The sequence below is a fragment of the Dermacentor silvarum genome, chromosome 2 (assembly GCF_013339745.2).
Source record: "Dermacentor silvarum isolate Dsil-2018 chromosome 2, BIME_Dsil_1.4, whole genome shotgun sequence".
Taxonomy (NCBI): domain Eukaryota; kingdom Metazoa; phylum Arthropoda; class Arachnida; order Ixodida; family Ixodidae; genus Dermacentor; species Dermacentor silvarum.
Window position 1 is genome coordinate 53,776,406 of NC_051155.1, and position 17,809 is coordinate 53,794,214.

The 17,809-nt window shown below is 53.4% G+C and overlaps 1 protein-coding gene across 1 annotated transcript; it reads right to left on the reverse strand.

The window, feature by feature from the left end:
• Positions 1 to 1,732: 1,732 nt before the first annotated feature.
• On the reverse strand, positions 1,733 to 2,761 carry LOC119440034 (uncharacterized). Its single transcript, XM_037704980.1, has one exon. It carries the CDS (start codon positions 2,759 to 2,761, stop codon positions 1,733 to 1,735), a length of 1,029 nt encoding a protein of 342 aa, XP_037560908.1.
• Positions 2,762 to 17,809: the final 15,048 nt, after the last annotated feature.

The window sequence follows — 17,809 nt, forward strand, 5'->3', positions numbered from 1 at the left end:
TGTTCCTGCGTCTGTGCCACTGACCTGCACTGTGGTCGTGGCACCACCCCACGGCCCCGGCAACAGCACCGCTCAGCTACGCTGAAGTCGTCGCGAGGCCCCACCCACTCTCTGCTCACGTGCCCTTCGCTTATGCCAACGTCGTGCCTAGGCCGCCAGTGCAGCCCGCTGTACAGTCCTATCACCAGCCGCTCCATACAGGGCAGTGCTCCGTCGCGGACGGGACCAGCCACAGCGACCCGGTGGCGTACGTCTGACAACCGGCCTATATATGCTTTGCCTGCGGTTACGCCGGTCACCTGGCTCGTTTCTGTAATCGTGTGCAGCCGCCCAGCGTCGCATTATCCATGACAAACCGTTCGCCCCGTACATCTTACGACCCACCTTCCGGTGTGTCACCGACATACCGCCCGCGGCCGAACACCCGCCGTTCCCCATCTCCACGCCGGCGCTCGTTATCGCCGATGCGGCCTCGTGCCGTCCCTCGGGATGAGGAAAACTAACAGTCGCAGTCGAAGAGGCAAGGGCGGCGACAACGTCGAAGTGCACAAGTCCTCATTGCAGCCCATCCAACTAGATAGACGTGTTTGTCGACGGTGTCCGCGCGTCTGCACTCGTGGACACAGGAGCTGCCGTACGTGTTATGGACGCTACGCTTTGCCGCCTACTTCGGAAAGTCACGACGCCCCTGAGTGAGTGAGTGAGTGAGTGAGTGAATAAACTTTTATTGGGTCCAGCAAAACGCGATAAAACGCGCACCCGGCTAATCCCACGACGGGACTGACAGGTCTTGCCTGCCAGCCCGATCACGGGCGCGCTGGACAGCCAGGATATGGTCTTCAAAGAGGGGACTTCGCAAGAGTGCGTCCCAATCTTCCTTGCTGAACTTCAGGCCCAACGACTCGCACTCCCAGAGCATGTGAGCCAAAGTAGCAGCTTCACCACAGGCCGCGCAACAACAATTCGGATAAATATCAGGATATATGCTGTTAAGAGACACCGGATTTGGGTAGGAGTTAGTTTGCAGGAATCTGAGCGTGACCGCCTGCGGCCTGCTTAGCTTATAATGAGGCGGCGGGAAGACCCTTCTCGCTAAGTAAAAGAATTTAGTGACTTCATTGTGCGTGATAGGCGAGTCCCTGTGGTCGGGGGGAGAGTCGTCTGATCCGAGGGCAGCGCGGTCGGTAAAGCCACGCGCAGCCTCGTCGTGGGCAGACTCGTTGAGGTTCAGAGGAACCCCCTCGACCACCCCGACGTGGGCAGGGAACCAAAGGATGGAGTGTGTGGAGCTGTCGCCTTGTTTGGCCCATTTCAGAATTTGAACTACCTGCCGGGCTACCCGGCCTTTCTGGATGCCCTGACGGCCACTTTCGAATCGCTATACACCCTGTCTCTCCGACCGTCTTGCATGGCGAGTGCAATAGCAACCTGCTCGGCCACCTCGGGTTCCGTCGTACGAACTGAGGCACAGTTGATGACTTTGCCCAAGGTGTCCACGACGGAAACCGCAAAAGCCTTGCCGTCTCGGTACGCGGCGGCATCAACGAAGCTTGCTTCAATCTTGTCCTTGCAGATTTGTTTTAATATCGTGGACGCTCTTGCCTTGCGACGACCTGCGTTGTGCACGGGATGAACGTTGCGGGGCAACGGGGCGACGACGAGCTTCTCCCCTATTTCTCTGGGGATCTGGGCGTTGCTAGCCAAGTTCTTGGTGGGAGTGAGTCCGATCTCCTCAAGGATCCGCCTGCCGGCCGACGTGGTGGATAGCCGAGTTAGCTGGGCCCGTTCCTGAGCCTCGGCTATCTCCTCCATGGTGTTGTGTATGCCGAGCCGGAGGAGGTCCTCTGTATGCGTTCTGACGGGCAGCCCGAGGGCTTTCTTGACAATTTTTTCTAATGAGGGCATTGAGCTTGTCCCGCTCGGCTCTGAGCCAGTTGTGCATGGCCACCGTGTAGGTGAAGTGACACAGCACAAAGGCATTGATGAGCCGGAGCAGGTTGTCCTCCTTGAGGCCACGACGTCTGTTCGTCACCCTTCGCACGAGGCGAAAATCGTTGTCGGTCTTCGCAATGATTTTGCGCAACGCAGTACCGTTGCCGCCACCCGACTCGATGAACATACCCAGAACTCTGATGGTGTCGACCCTGGGTATCGGGTCGCCTGTCCGAGAGAACAGGTGAATGTCACTTTCGGAGACCGGTTTCCAGCCCTTGAGTCTACCCCCTCTTTCTTTTCTGTAAAGAAGAAGCTCGGATTTTGTCGGGGAACACCTGAGTCCGGTGGGTAGCAGGTACTGCTCTGTGACTTCTACAGCCTCTTGCATGGCGCTTTCCACTTGACCTTCGCTGCCACCGGTGCACCAGATCGTGATGTCGTCGGCGTAGATGGTGTGTTTCATACCTTCAACTTGGGCCAGCTTCCTCGAGAGGCCGACCATGCAGATGTTGAAGAGCGCGGGCGAAATGACCGAGCCTTGCGGCGTGCCCCGTGGGCCCAGGAGCACCTCGTCGGAGACAAATTCGCCGATCCGCAGCTTCGCTTTCCTCCCCGTCAGGAACGAACTGACGTAGTTATACAACCTGGGGCCCAGTTCGAGGTCCGCGATGGAAGCCAGGATGTATTCGTGGAGAACGTTGTCAAACGCTTTCTCGAGGTCGAGTCCGAGCAGGGCCCTGGTGTCCCTGGTACTGCCGTCGATGATGTGATGTTTGATCATCTTCATGGCATCCTGCGTCGAGAGGCCGCCGCGGAAACCAATCATGTTGTGAGTATGGACGTTGTCTTCGAGATATCTGCTTAGCCTGTTGAGGACGACATGCTCCGCCACCTTCCCGACGCAGGACGTGAGAGAGATGGGTCGGAGATTGTCCACGTTCGGAGCCTTGCCGGGTTTGGGATCAGGACGATGTTGGCGGTCCTCCAGTTCTCTGGGACACTGCCGTTTCTCCATGTCCCGTTGATCTTCTCGGTGAGGTATCTGATTGAACGGTCGTCAAGGTTCCGCAGCATCTTGTTGGTGATGCCGTCGGGACCCGGGGCAGACTTGCCGTTGAGTGCAAAAATGGATTGCCTGATTTCCGCCCCGGTGAAGTCTTCGTCCAACTCCGGACGGGCCGGGCCGAGGTAGTCGGGAAACCGGACTTCCTCGTCTCCGTGCTTTACGGGCAGGTACTTCCCCATGAGCTTGGCTACCAGCTCGTCCCCGGAACAGGATCTGGTACCTTCGTGCAGGGCTCTGGCGAGCGTGTCTCTAGTTGGATCAGGTGCTGCCCTCGTCGAGGAGATGTTTGAGCATGCCCCACGTCTTGCCGTTGCGCATCTGCCCATCGATCGAGTCGCAGACCTCGTCCCATTGCTGCTTGCCGAGGGTCCGACAGTGATCTTCGATGGCTTTGTTGAGCTCGGAGATCTTTTATTGCGATAGCAATTATATGGACACTCAAAAGCAGATTTCTGCCGTCGGCGTCGCCGTCGCCGTGAGGTTCCGTATGACGTCAATGGAGATGAAGTCGTCGCCGCGCGCAGCCGAACGCTGTATGTGCGAGTGAAAGGGCGCGAGGGACGCGCGCTTTCACGGGGAGTGAACGCACGGCGGAGAACAAACGCGCGTTCTGTGCCGTGCTCCCTTAAGGGCTGCAGAAGTAGGCGTCTCTTTCCTCCTTTACAATCACCATATATGTAGAGCAAACGCGCCTTCTTCTGACGCACGAAAGGCCGTGGGGGGGGGGGGGGAGGGAAGGGAGGCGACGTTTAGCTGCGGCACCAAGTGCCTATTTATATCAGAGGCTTCGGCAACAGTCACCAACGCCGCACGCATTTTGTGCGAACGCGGGCAAAACGCCGACGGCGTCGACAACAGTTCTGCGTGTTGCCGGTGCTGCTGCATGTCCAAGTTTATACAGCTGATAAAGCTACTATCATTACTCCGTATAGCTATCTACAAATTTGCTATCGCAATTGATGCTTCGCCTTTCAGGTGAAACTGCGACAACTTTTTTTTCCTCAATCTTCGGTTTAACCTTTGTCCCTTCCATCGGAGGAGCAGTGCCTGCTTGGCCTCGATAAGGTGGGCTAGCCTGCTGTCCATCTTCTCTACCTCCAGGTCGGTGACGATCTTCTTGGTGGACGACTCCGCGTCACTCTTGATTCTCTTGCACCAGTCTTCCAGGTCTTCGGGGACGGGTGCGCTTTCGTTGCCGCGGAGCTTGCGAAAATGGTCCCAGTCTGTGATGGTGAACTCTCTAGATTTACTTCGGGCGACGTCGAAGCGGGTCTCGAGCACGTAATGGTCGCTACCAAACTCCATTGCGGTGTTACTCCACTCGGCTCCCGCGATGTTCTTCACGAACGCCAGATCTGGGGTGGTGTCCCGGCTCACCGAGGTGCCCATTCGGGTCGGAAACGCCTTGTCCGTGATGAGCTTGAGCTCCATTTCGTTGGCGTTCTGCCACAGACCCCGGCCCTTGCTCGTGTCGTAGATGTATCCCCACAGTCCGTACGGGGCGTTGAAGTCCCCGACGACTACCAGGGGATGGGTGCCAGCCAGGTCGACGGACTTCTTAAATATCGTCTTGAACTGTTCTCGAGAGTCCCTGGGATTGCTGTAGATGTTGAGTATGAACACGCTGTTTCTCCGCTGGTTGCGTTGTCTCGTGTTGAGCAGAACCTCCGCCATGACGTATTCGACCTTGCAACTCGCCAGCTTCAAGTCTGAGACAAGTGCGTAAGCTTCTTGTCAACTAACGTGCATACTCCCCGACCACCAGGTTGACCGGAGACGGCCCGATAACCGGGAAGGGATGCGGCGGACACTAGGGTTTCCTGTAATGCTATTACCTGTGATTTGTTAGCTAGCGATCTAAAATATTGCTGCAATGGAGCCCTCTTATTGGAGTATCCCCTGCAGTTCCATTGCCAAATTCTGAACGCTTCTTTCGAACTATCCATGAATAGACACGTTTTCCGTACTACCTGCTGTAAGCAAAGCCGCACGTAAAAAGTTCCCCCCAGTCTGATGCGTCGATGTGCTCGTAGCCCCGATTATAGTCGACGACGCGTTCGGATCAACGACCTGCATCGGAGTTGTGGACGTAGTACTTGGGATCACCAGACGCTCGAGAGCGTCGATTCGGTCACTCAGCGCGCCTAGGCCTCTCTTCGGGTCTCCTAGGGCGATCTGCACCTGTGCTAAGCCTTGATGTAACTGCTGCACGCTCGTAGTGAGCGTGGCCAACATGCCCTTGATCTCATTCGTTTGCGAAACTGATTCTTCCTTACTGGAAACTGCCCTGCGCTTGGAGGCCCCGGCCGAGTCGCTGACCGGAACTGGTACTTCGACGGCGGTCGGGGCTGACGCTTTGACCAAAGCACTCTGACTGATTACCGATTTCTTAATCTCCGTCATTTGGCTAGCCATCTTTCTCACCATTTCTTTTAAGTCTGCGCTTTTCCCTCTGAAGGCGCGCTATCTCGGCGTCCCTAGCTTGCTCTGGGAGCGGGTCGCGTGGGCCCCGGGAGGGTCCCGTTTCGCCGCCGCCACGAACCCTATCGGCCCAGGATAGGGTCGACTTCCTCTTCATCTGCTGGCCGACGCTGGAACCGGACCGGGCCCTTGAGACGGAGCGGCTCCCGGAGCGGCGCCTGGAGCGGCGCCTGGATCTGCCCCTGGACCTGGATCTCTCTCTGGACGGGGACCTGGAACGCCCAGGGGTAACCGACGGAGAGGGGTTCCTGGATCTGGAGCTTCCGCGGGCCCCGGAGTGACCGGCGATATCCGGGAGCTGTCGCTCGCCCTTGGCGAAGGCCGGAGACTTGCTTCTATTGACTCTGGATCGCTCCTGGCGCCTGCGTCTGACGAGGTACGGCATCTGGTACCTCTGGTTGCACTCCTTGGCGGCGGTGAAGTGTCGGCCACCGCACAGCCTGCACTTGGGGTCGCACTTGTGTTGCTCGTCGGGGTTGGCGACGCCGCATCCTTTACACACGGCTTCATCTGGAGAGGGGCAGACGTCTGCTCGATGCCCGAGGCGGCCACAGGCGTAGCACACCTCCACTCGCTTTCGATATAAGGTACACTTGACGAGCGTACCGCCGTACGAGACGTAGTTTGGCACCTTGTAGCCGTCGAAGACCACGACCACGGTGCCCGTGCTCTTGATTCGTTTGGCCCCCAAGGCCAGCGGGTTCTTCGAGTTAACAATCTTGCGGTCGAGCTCCTCCGGGCCGTCACACGGAGCGATGCCGCGGATGACGCCCTTGCACGTAGAGTGGGGTGCCGCTTCATACGCGTTGACGTCGTGCTGCTGACCGCCAACGGCGATGCACTCGACCCTGACGTATCGGGTCGCGTTCTCTCTGCAGGGGGTACTGACGACCATGATGTTTTGTTGAAAATTTGGGCACATCGTGTCCGAGTCCCGCTTCGCCGGGACGATGCCGACCGCGTTCCATATGGCCTCGGCCACAACTATCGGGACCACCTTGCTGATGTTCAGACCTCCCATTGGTCTGACGATAATCTTCGCGTCTTCTTTGGGCAGCGGGGGCATCCTCCCACCCCGAATAATCTTGGCTTTCGCCCTGCCACGGTCTCGACGACCCTTGGCGGACAAGTTGTCGTTTGGCTTAGCGCCGGTTGAAATACCACCAACTCGCTCAACGGTCGCCGATTTGGCTCCGGAGCGCCTGACAGCAACTGTTTGCCATCCGGAATCCTTGGAAAACTCTTCGGGAGTCAGAAGCTCCCCTTCCACTTCAGTGTCCATGATTGCAGTCTTAGAATGTCCGCACAGGCGAGAAACGCGGCGGAAGTCGCCGCAGCACCTCACCGCGCTAGCTCAAACGCGGTTAGCGTTGGCTTCGCAGCGGCGTGGTCCGGGCCAAAAAGGACGATAAAATCGCAAAAAGGCCACCCACCTACAAAAATTGGGTGTCGACGTGATAGCCACAATTCTACGTGTCCGTAGGCATCAAAATCGTCGAACTAGGCACAAATTAAATCACCGAAAGCATTTCAGAAGCGGGAGCCGGTCTTCACACGTCCGCACTCCCCGCCGCTCACGAGCGTCTCCACGACGCCCCTGTCCGGACTATCCCTTCGCACAGCCAGTGTTCAGCGTCTTGCACTGCTCGTGTAGAAATTCAGGACGTTGTATACGCCATAGAATTCATCATTTCCTCCTGCTCTCACGATGTCATCCTCGGCTGGGATTTTCTCTCGCGCCACAATGCCGTTATCGATTGCGCACGGGCCGAAATCGAACTATCGCCGCTGCTAGATTTGACGCCCACTGACGCTCCGTCGCTTTCCAGGTAACTGGTCGTCGAAGTAACACTCAGGTTGCTCCCTACGCCTCAATGATCGTGTCCATGCACTGCAGTGGCCTCTCGGACATCCATTGCATTACTTTCGCCGTCTGGCCATTTCCTCGCAAGGAAGGGCCGGTTGCTACCTTTTTCGACCGTGGATATCATCAAGGGCACTAGCACAATTTTCGTTTGCAACCCATGCCCATACCCTGTCATGCTGCTCCGAGGAGAATGTGTTGGTACCGTGGAAGCCATCGATGACGTGCAAGTTATCGACGTGCCCGACTATCCGAATTGCGCAACCTACCGTACGCTCAGTGTTGTCTCTACATCTGCCGCATTGCCCAGAGGTGTATTTGGTTCCTCCACCGCTGGAACCCTGCAGCGGCCCAGCGTTCCCGGCTGCTGTCCCTCTTGGAAGAATTTCGTTCGTCTTTCGACGTGGGGTAAGCTTCGCTGGGTCGGACTTCAACTGTAACGCACCACATCGACACTGGCTCTCACCCACCATTGCGACAACGCCCGTATCGAGTTTCTACCAGCGAACGTCATGTGAGTAACCAGTGTCACCAACCCCGTGAACGAGGCGCGGACGCCGGACCAAATTCCAAAGCCGATTTATCAGCTTCCGAAAGTAATCTCACGAAAACAAGGACAATTAAGAATGGGCCCTCTGGTGCGCCAGCGAACGCTGGCTGCTGTCCAAAGACTGAGTCAGAGCCCAGAGTTGTCAAAACACATCAAAATATATTCTTCTCACAAGGCAGTTACACACACACTGGCACACTTAGGCTAGATACAACACAATACAAATCAGATCGGTATTAATAAACACAAGAAATTAATTCATGGCAAGCACTAAGAGTCCAACACGTAAATTGCAAAATGAATATAGGAACACTAAGTGTCCAATCGTATTCACCCGTGTTAGTCTTGTCAGACGATCTCGGCGTAGCTCGGGGCAAATCTCGAAGAAGGAACTTCTTCCGGAAATGCAGACACTCAATGAACTCGTCGACTAGCTTGCCGGGGAATCCCCTTCTTTCGCAGACGCTCGGTCTTCAAGTTGCATCACTTCACCGGTGCAGACTGAACAGAACCCCTGATGTTTCTCGCACGGCGGTTATATAGCTTCCACATGCGTTCTCGAACCTTCCTATCGGAGTCTTGATCCCGTAGCATGTCCAAAGCCTGGGAATCTTCTCGTCTTTTCTCGTACCTTCGACCGCCGCCGTCGAAGTGTTGTCGAGCAGAGGTGATGACTCATCCCGTTGGCGCACGCTCACGATGTAGCAATCTCTCTCGACTCGCCGGGTGAGAAGGTGTCTCGGCGCGCGCGTGTGCTCTCTCTCTCTCCGGCTATCGTCGCTTCGTCGATGCTCTTCTAGACGTCTAGGCGCCGTTGTTCACCTTGCTGTTTGAGGCGTATGCGCTCTCCCCCTCTGTTGAAGTTGCCGAGGGGCCGGCGTGTTCTTTCGCTGGCTTGCGTGACACGCGGCGCGCGCTTGGATTCCGCGCTCTGTTGTGACGAGCAAGTCGATGACATGCTTCGGCGTGAAGTAATTCGACTCTCGAAAAGTCCATGGGCTTCTCCTGTCGTCCTTGTTACAAAGAAGGATGGCTCTGTAAGGTTTAGCGTCGATTATCGCCGGCTCAACAAGATCCCTCGCAAGGACGTCAATCCCCTGCCACGCATAGGCGACGCAATTAACTTCCTGCAAGGAGCCGAGTTCTTTTCATCTCTGGATTTACGCTCCGGGTATTGGCAAGTGCCTATGGAAGAAGTCGATCAGCCGAAAACAGCCTTTATCACGCCCGACCACTTGTACGACTTCAACGTCATGCTTTTTGGACTCTGTAATGCGCCCGCGACATTCGAGCGCATGATGGACACAGTTATGCGAGGCTTAAAGTGGCACATATGTTTGTGTTATCGTGACGACATTGTAGTTTTCGCGCCCGACTTCACCACACACCTCGAACACCTCCGGCGTGTTTTGACGTGTTTATCGAATCCCGACCTACAATTAAACATAAGGAAGTGCCGATTTGCTGCACGACAACTCACGATACTTGGCTATGTCGTATCCTAGGATGGAATTCTCCCCGACCCCGACAAACTTCGCACCGCTGCCGAATTCCCAAAGCCAACGTCCATCACAGAAATGCGCAGTTTCGTCGGTCTATGCTCTTACTTCAGATGCTTCATTCGGAATTTCACCGCCATCGTATCGCCCCTGACGAAGCTCCTAGGAAGCACCAGCAACAGGCTCCTCACCTCGTGGTCATCAGAGTGCTTCGAGGCGTTCACGAGTCTTCGTCGTTTGCTGACTTCCCCACCCCCCAATTTCGCGCCACTACGACCCGACGGCCCCTACAGAGGTACACACAGATGCCAGCGGTGTTGGCCTTGGCGCTGTCCTCGCGCAACGCAAGCAAGGGTTCCCTGAGTATGTCGTTGCCTATGCCAGCCGAACGCTTACGAAAGCCGAGAATAATTACACCGTGCCAGAAAAAGAATGTCTCGCGATCATCTGGACTTTTACTAAGTTCCGGCTATATTTGTATGGCCGCCCATTTGATGTCATCACGGACCACCACGCATTATGTTGGCTGGCGTCATTGAAAGATCCCTCCGGCCGTCTTGCACGTTGGGCACTTCGCCTGCAAGACTACGACATCCGCGTACTCTACCGCAGCGGACGACACCACGCGGACGCCGATGCCCTCTCGTGCTCTCCCTTGGCTGACAACAATATATCTCGGTTGACTGTGACTTCCATCGACATTCGCACCATCGCTTTCGAGCAGCGCAAGGACCCCTGGATTGCGTCGATTATAGGCTGGCTCTCTGATCAATCGACCAGGTCAACAACCCGCGCGTTGCGCCGTCAAGCTCACCATTTCGCCATTCGCGACGACCTGCTTCACTGGCGGAATTACAGCTCCGACGGCCGCCAGTGGTTGTTAGTAGTGCCTCGCAGCCTGCGTTCCGAAATATGCGCAACTTTCCACACCGATACCCAGTGTGCCTACTCTGGCGTTTTCAAGACTTACCAGCGCCTTCAACAGCGGTACTACTGGCGAGGGATGTACAGCTACGTTCAAAAGTTTGTACGCTCTTGTCCCGATTGCCAGCGCCGGGAATCTTCACCCCGCCTCTCGCCAGCTGGGCTGCAACCTTTACCTTGCCCCACCCGGCCCTTTGGGCGCGTCGGTAGAGATTTGTACGGGCCCCTTCCCGTGACATCGGCTGCAAACCACTGGGCCATTGTGGCAGTTGACCACCTTACGCGATACGCTGAAACTGCAGCGCTTCCAGCAGCTACAGCGCGCGACGTTGCCTCCTTCCTGCTTCGTCGATTCATCCTACGTCATGGGCCACCCCAGGAGCTGCTCAGTGACCGCGGACGTGTCTTCCTCTCCGAAGTAGTTGAAGCTCTTCTCAAAGAGTACCACGTTGTTCATCGCACAACAACGGCATACCATCCTGAAACCAATGGACTCATGGAACGATTGAACCGTACACTCGGCGACATGCTCTCAATGTACATCTCCTCCGACCACACGAACTGGGGCGCCATTCTGCCCTTCGTCACCTACGCGTACAATACCGCTACGTAGAGCACTAGTGGTTTTTCGCCATATTTCTTATTGTACGGCCGGCGCCCATCGCACGCCATCGACACAATGCTACCAACCGGCCTGACGCATCAGAATGTGCGCCCATTTCTGATACCGTGAGACATGCCGAAAAGTGCCGCGACCTCGCCCGGGCCTTTACATCCAACGACCAAGAGCGCCAGGAGAACACTTGCGGTGACACCACCTCTGCGCCCACCTTTCTTCCTGGAGCGCTTGGGTGGCTCTCAGTTCCTTCCGCTGCATCTGGTCTGTCTTCCAAGTTAATGCCCAAGTATGAAGGTCCCTACCGCATCGTCGAGCGTGCATCACCTGTCAACTATGCGATTGAGCCCGTTGAACCATCTTCGGACATGCACCGTCGCGGACGTGACATTGTCAACATGGAGCGCCTCAAGCCGTATTATGATGCCCTAATAGTGACGAACTGTTAGGTCGCCGGACGGCTCCCTTTTTCGTCCCTGGGGTAATTGTAGTGAAGAAGAGGGACGATGCAGTGAGGCGTCCTTACCAGCGCTGTCTAATGGGTCAGTCTATCCAGTGCATCGCAAGAACTACGCCGCTCCCGCTCGCGGTTCCCTGAACTGATCCAACTGTCGGCCCTAACGCTTGCGTGCAATAAACGCCTTTACAGTTTATTTATTATACCCTCAGGCTCATGTTGTACATTGCGCAGGGTAGGGGCAATGTAAATACAGAGGTGAAGACACGTACTTGACTATACAAAAAAAAACCGTATCGAAATAAACTTTCAAAGAAAAGGTCAATGGTAAACACGTGTAAGTCAATAAGTAATAAAAAGAACAATAAAAAAGAAGGAAGGAAGAAACTAAAGGAGAAGAATTGTCCCGGAAGTGTTATATAAGTGGCTCAAAGAATACATGGCTTGACATGGCAAACATGGCATACAAAAGAATAAGAACGCCAAATAGAAACTTGAAAAACGTAGCCAAAATACATCGCATAACAGATTAACTATCATAAGAACCATCTTGAAATGCAGCGCATCGGGACGGCACAACAGAGAGGAAGACGAACACAGGCGCTAACTAACAACTGATTTATTCAAGCCAGACGCACAGGTATATATGTCCACAAGCTGCGCAGGCGCAGCTTGTGGATTTCATTTCTGCATTGTACAGTGAAATCGATGTATAGCTTACACATTTGCAATCCGCGCTTCGGAAGGCGTGCGTTCACAATGTGCAAGCCAGTTTTGACTTGCAATTGGGAAGGCGTTTTTCAGCCGGCTTCCATGAGTCGGTCATCGTGTCAGTAGCGAAAACGCTCCTCAAAAAAAATGAAACGCCGTTCTTGCAAGAATGCTGCGGAAACCGTGGTGGGCTCTCAGAGGCCGGAAGTTGTTCCGTACATGCACAAGGTCACACATTGCCTGAAAAAAGTGGCTACTCGGTTTAACGTGCCGATTGTTTTTTCAGCCCCCAAGGAGCTTGCTCAGCTGAGCCGTCGCATCACTTGTGCAGACAAAAATCTGGGCTGTAAAAATAACCATGTTAGGCGTCCTACTGAGTGTGCCAACAATTCGTGTACGAGATACCCCTACCCTGCGGTAAAGTATACATCGGCCAGACGGGGCGAAGCAATGACCGACTCAGGGAGCATGTAAGAAATCCGGCTAATAATGCGAAAACGCATCTTGCTGAGCATTGTAGTAGCTGTCCTACTAGTGAACCACTTTTCCATAGCGTGAAAATGCTACGCAAGAGCAAGCAGAAAATCGCTCGTGAAAGTTAGAGGCTTTCCTTATCAGGAAAGCAGGTCAAGAGTGTGTAAGCGATACATCGATTGCACTGTACAATGCAGAAATGAAATTCCTTTCGCGCCTGGTGTAATCACTTCCTTTTTTGATGGTTTTCATATACGTTGTAACGGTGCGGCCTGCGCAGCTTGTGGACATATATACCTGTGGGTCTGGCTTCAATAAATCGGTTAGTTAGCGCCTGTGTGCGCCGTCCTATCTGTCGTGCCGTCCCGTTGCGCTGCATTCCAAGATGGTTCTCATGTCAAAATACCAACTAGCCCAAGATTCAACTCTTTTAAAGATTAACTATGACGCAATTGACACCGCAAGTCGTGGGTTCAACTGCCACCGAAGGTCGGGCGTTCTAGTGCATTAATTATCTATGTCTTAACCAATACAGCAAGCCGTGAGTATCTCTCCCTCCAATGGTCGGGGGTTCGATTCCCTCAGTTACTTCCTCTTTTTTTAACTGGGCCTAAATTGACACCGAAGGTCGTAGGTTCCACTCCCACCGAAGGTGGGGGATGGAGTACATTACTTAACTATGCCTTAATTAACACACCAGTTCGTGCGTTCCACTCCCACCGAAGACTCGGGGTTCGAGTGCCTTAATTACCTCCGCCTTATTTAACTATTTCTAAATTAACCCCGAAAGTCTTGGGTTCCACTCCCACCGAAGGTTGGGGGTTCTAGTGCATTATTCAACTTTGCCTTAATTAACACAGCAGGTCGTGGGTATCCCTATCACCAATGATCGGGGGTTCGAGTGCCTTAATTACTTCCACCTGATATTACTCTGCCATAACTAACGCCGAAGATCGTGGGTTCCACTCCCACCAAAGGTCGCGAGTTCTAGTGCATTAATTATCTATGTCCCTATTAACACAGCAGGCCGTGAGTATCACTCCCACCAAAGGTTCGGGGTTCGAGTCCCTCAGTTACATCCACCTTTTTTTAACTGTGCTTAAATTGACACCGGAGGTAGTGGGTTTCACTCCCACCGAAGGTCCTGGGTTCTAGTGCATTAATCAACTATGCCCCAATTTACAGAGCAGGTCGTGGGTATCACTACCACCAATGGTCGGGGTCCGAGTGCCTTAATTACTTCCACCTTATTTACCTGTGTTTAAATCGTAACCGAAGGTCATGGGTTCCACTCCCACGGAAGGTTGGGGGTTCCAGCACAATAGTTAACTTTGCCTTAATTAACACAGCAGGTAGTGGGTAACACTCCCACCAATGGTCGGAGCTTCGAGTGCCTTATTTACTTCCACCTTAATTTACTGTGAATAAACTGACACCGAAGGTCGTGGGTTCCACTCCCACGGAAGGTTGGGGGTTCTAGTGCATTATTCAACTTTGCCTTAATTAACACAGCAGGTCGTGGGTATCCCTATCACCAATGATCGGGGGTTCGAGTGCCTTAATTACTTCCACCTGATATTACTCTGCCATAACTAACACCGAAGATCGTGGGTTCCACTCCCACCAAAGGTCGCGAGTTCTAGTGCATTAATTATCTATGTCCCTATTAACACAGCAGGCCGTGAGTATCACTCCCACCAAAGGTTCGGGGTTCGAGTACCTCAGTTACGTCCACCTTTTTTTAACTGTGCTTAAATTGACACCGAAGGTAGTGGGTTTCACTCCGACCGAAGGTTTGGGGTTCTAGTGCATTATTCAACTTTGCCTTAATTAACACAGCAGGTCGTGGGTATCCCTATCACCAATGATCGGGGGTTCGAGTGCCTTAATTACTTCCACCTGATATTACTCTGCCATAACTAACACCTAGTGGCAGAACGCCCGCCTCGGCTGCGGGAGGCTGTGGGTTCGATTCCCACCGCCGCCGGGCACCCACTGGTTCAAAAGGGTACAAGCGTACCCCGGCCTGGCGTTCGGCTTCCTTCAGGGGTGATACGCTTGGGAAAGGAGCCTGCGCCCTGAATTCCCGTCGAAACCAACGTGAGCACGGATCGTGGGTTCCACTCCCACCAAAGGTCGCGAGTTCTAGTGCATTAATTATCTATGTCCCTATTAACACAGCAGGCCGTGAGTATCACTCCCACCAAAGGTTCGGGGTTCGAGTCCCTCAGTTACGTCCACCTTTTTTTAACTGTGCTTAAATTGACACCGAAGGTAGTGGGTTTCACTCCCACCGAAGGTCCTGGGTTCTAGTGCATTAATCAACTATGCCCTAATTAACAGAGCAGGTCGTGGGTGTCACTACCACCAATGGTCGGGGGTCCGAGTGCCTTAATTACTTCCACCTTATTTACCTGTGTTTAAATCGTAACCGAAGGTCATGGTTTCCAGTCCCACGGAAGGTTGGGGGTTCTAGCACAATAGTTAACTTTGCCTTAATTAACACAGCAGGTAGTGGGTAACACTCCCACCAATGGTCGGAGCTTCGAGTGCCTTATTTACTTCCACCTTAATTTACTGTGAATAAACTGACACCGAAGGTCGTGGGTTCCACTCCCACGGAAGGTTGGGGGTTCCAGTGCAGATAATAAACGTTACCCTAATTAATACAGCAGGTCGCGGGGTATTACTACCACCAATGTTTGGGGGTTGGAGTTCCTTAATTACTTCCACCTTATATTACTGTGCCCTACTTACCACCGAAGATTATGGGTTCCACTCCCACCGAAGGTCGGAGATCGTAGTACATTATTTAACTATGCCCTAATTAACACAGCAGCTCGTGGGATTCAAGTGCCTTAATAACCCTCCACCTGATTTAACTATTTCTACACTGACACCGAAGATCGTGGGTTCCACTCCCACGGAAGGTTGGGGGTTCCAGTGCAAACAATAAACGTGACCCTAATCAATACAGCAGGTCGTGGCTATTGCTACCACCAATGGTCGGGGGTTGGAGTTCCTTAATTGCTTGCACCTTATATTACTGTGCCCTACTTAACACCGAAGATTGTGGGTTGTACTCCCACCGAAGGTCGGAGATGGTCGTACATTATTTATCTATGTCTTAATTAACACACCAGGTCGTGGGTTCCACTCCCACCGAAGGTCGGGGGTTCTAAAGCATTATTTACGTTGCCCTAATTAATTCAGCAGCTTGTGGGTATCACTACCACCAATAATTTGGGATTGGAGTGTCTTGATTACTTCTACCTTATATTACTGTACCCTAATTAACACCGAAGATCGTGGGTTCCACTCCAACCGTAGGTCGGGGACAGGCGCGTAGCCAGGGGGAGGGGGGCTGATGGGGCTTCAGCCCCTCCCCCCCCCCCCCCCAAAAAAAAAAAATATTTCGTGCTGTCATGCACCGCCGACCAAAACAATCACCGGCGCCGGGAATCATTGTGGATTTTGTCTACAATGTCTTTTTGACACTCGAAAAGACATTTCGGCGCGAAAATTGCGAACTCGGGCTGGATTTCGTGGAAACGCCATGCACCTGGAGTCACATAACGTAAGGAGCCCCAGCCGAGCACAAATTTTCAAGGGATTTTCGATAGCGAGCGGGCGCGTCGCGGCATCTCGCAGCGGCACCGGAATCTACGGAGCGCATGGATTTCAATTCCGAAACTTGATGGGTATAAAGTTCTCATACACTTTTGACGCGAAAAGTGCACTGACATTTCCAAAGGCGTGCTTCTGATTTTTAATTCTGGAACTTTCTGGGTTTAATGTTTTTATAAACTTGGGCCAACATGCACGCACTCGAACGCGCGTGTCCAAGCCGTTCCAGAAATGGAAGCACGCGCTCGCAATCTTCCACAGACACGAAAATATTAAATATCACCGTGACTGTCAGCTGGCATCTGATAATTTTCTCCAAACATTTTCAGCAAGCGCGCCCAATGTGATCGATAAGCTGGACCAGGGCAGGCAAAGTAAAATAAGAGAAAACAGAAGAAACTCAACGGCCTATTTAATTTGAGACAGTTCTTTTTTGCGGGCGGCAAGGTCTTGCTCTCCGTGGCGATAGGGACACTGGTCCTATGGATTTAAGCAAAGCCCCCGCTGAAAATACAGGTATTTCCAGAGCGCTTCTTCGCATGCGAGCTGATTGTGGAGATACACATCTGAAGAACCATTTGGAAAGTTGCCCCAGTAATGCCTCGTATTTAAACCAGACGTACAAAGCCAAATTATAGAGATTTGTGGTGAAATTATCAAAGAAAGCCTAGATGCAAAAGTGAACGCTGCAGGCTGCTTCTCCGTACTTGCTGACGAAACGACGGATATTGCTGGAATCGAACAGCTTACTGTTTGTGCAAGGTACGTAAACAAGGATGTCAACGATATCGAAGGAAGGAAGGAAGGAAAATAAGAGGTGAAAGGCAGAGAGGTTAACCAGGTTAAATGTCCGATTGGCTACTGTGCACAGGGGAATGGGGTAAGGGCAGAAAAGATTAGAAAACAAAAGAAGATAAAAAAAACTGAACGAAACGTATCAGTCCGCACATTCTATAGTTTTTCACTAAGTCCTGTATTTTTTTAAAAAGCGTAATAGCGTTTTTAAAGCAGTTCGTTCCGACGTCGGCTGGGACCAGGGACCAAGAATTGTGGCTTCCGTAAGAGGACGGCTGTCTACCTTGTCGAGCGTGGTGCTGAGGAAACGATACCGAAGTGTTTTTAGGTTTTAGCACAGGAATAGATGCCCTCTCTCAAGGAGACTGCAGGTTATATGTATATGTGTACAGAGCACTGCACGGGCTCGGGCTCGGGCTTACCCGAAAGCCCGGGCCGGGTAGAGCAGTTTTTTCACGGGCTCGGGCCGGGCTCGGGCACGGCGTGTGCTTTTTGACCCGGGCCCGGGCCGGGCTCGGGCTTTCTGGTGGTGTGCATGTAACGTGCAGCGAGTTATTCTCGGGCGTTTCAACTCTGAAAAACATGTATTTTTCGGTCTCGGGCCGGGCTCGGGCCGGGCCTCGGGCCTAAGGTAAAGGGGTGGCGGGCCGGGCCGGGCGGGTAACGTAGATTATTTCCGGGCCCGGGCCGGGCCCGGGTCTCGCCATCAAAGTTTTGTTCGGGCTCGGGCGGGCAGCCCAACGTAAAAACGGGCCCGGGACGGGTCCGGGCTGAAAAAATCGGCCCGTGCAGTGCTATAGTACAATCTGC

Coding starts and splice junctions, on each gene's coding strand:
- LOC119440034 (XM_037704980.1), bottom strand. CDS start 2,761: ATGATTGGTTTCCGCGGCGGCCTCTCGACGCAGGATGCCATGAAGATG.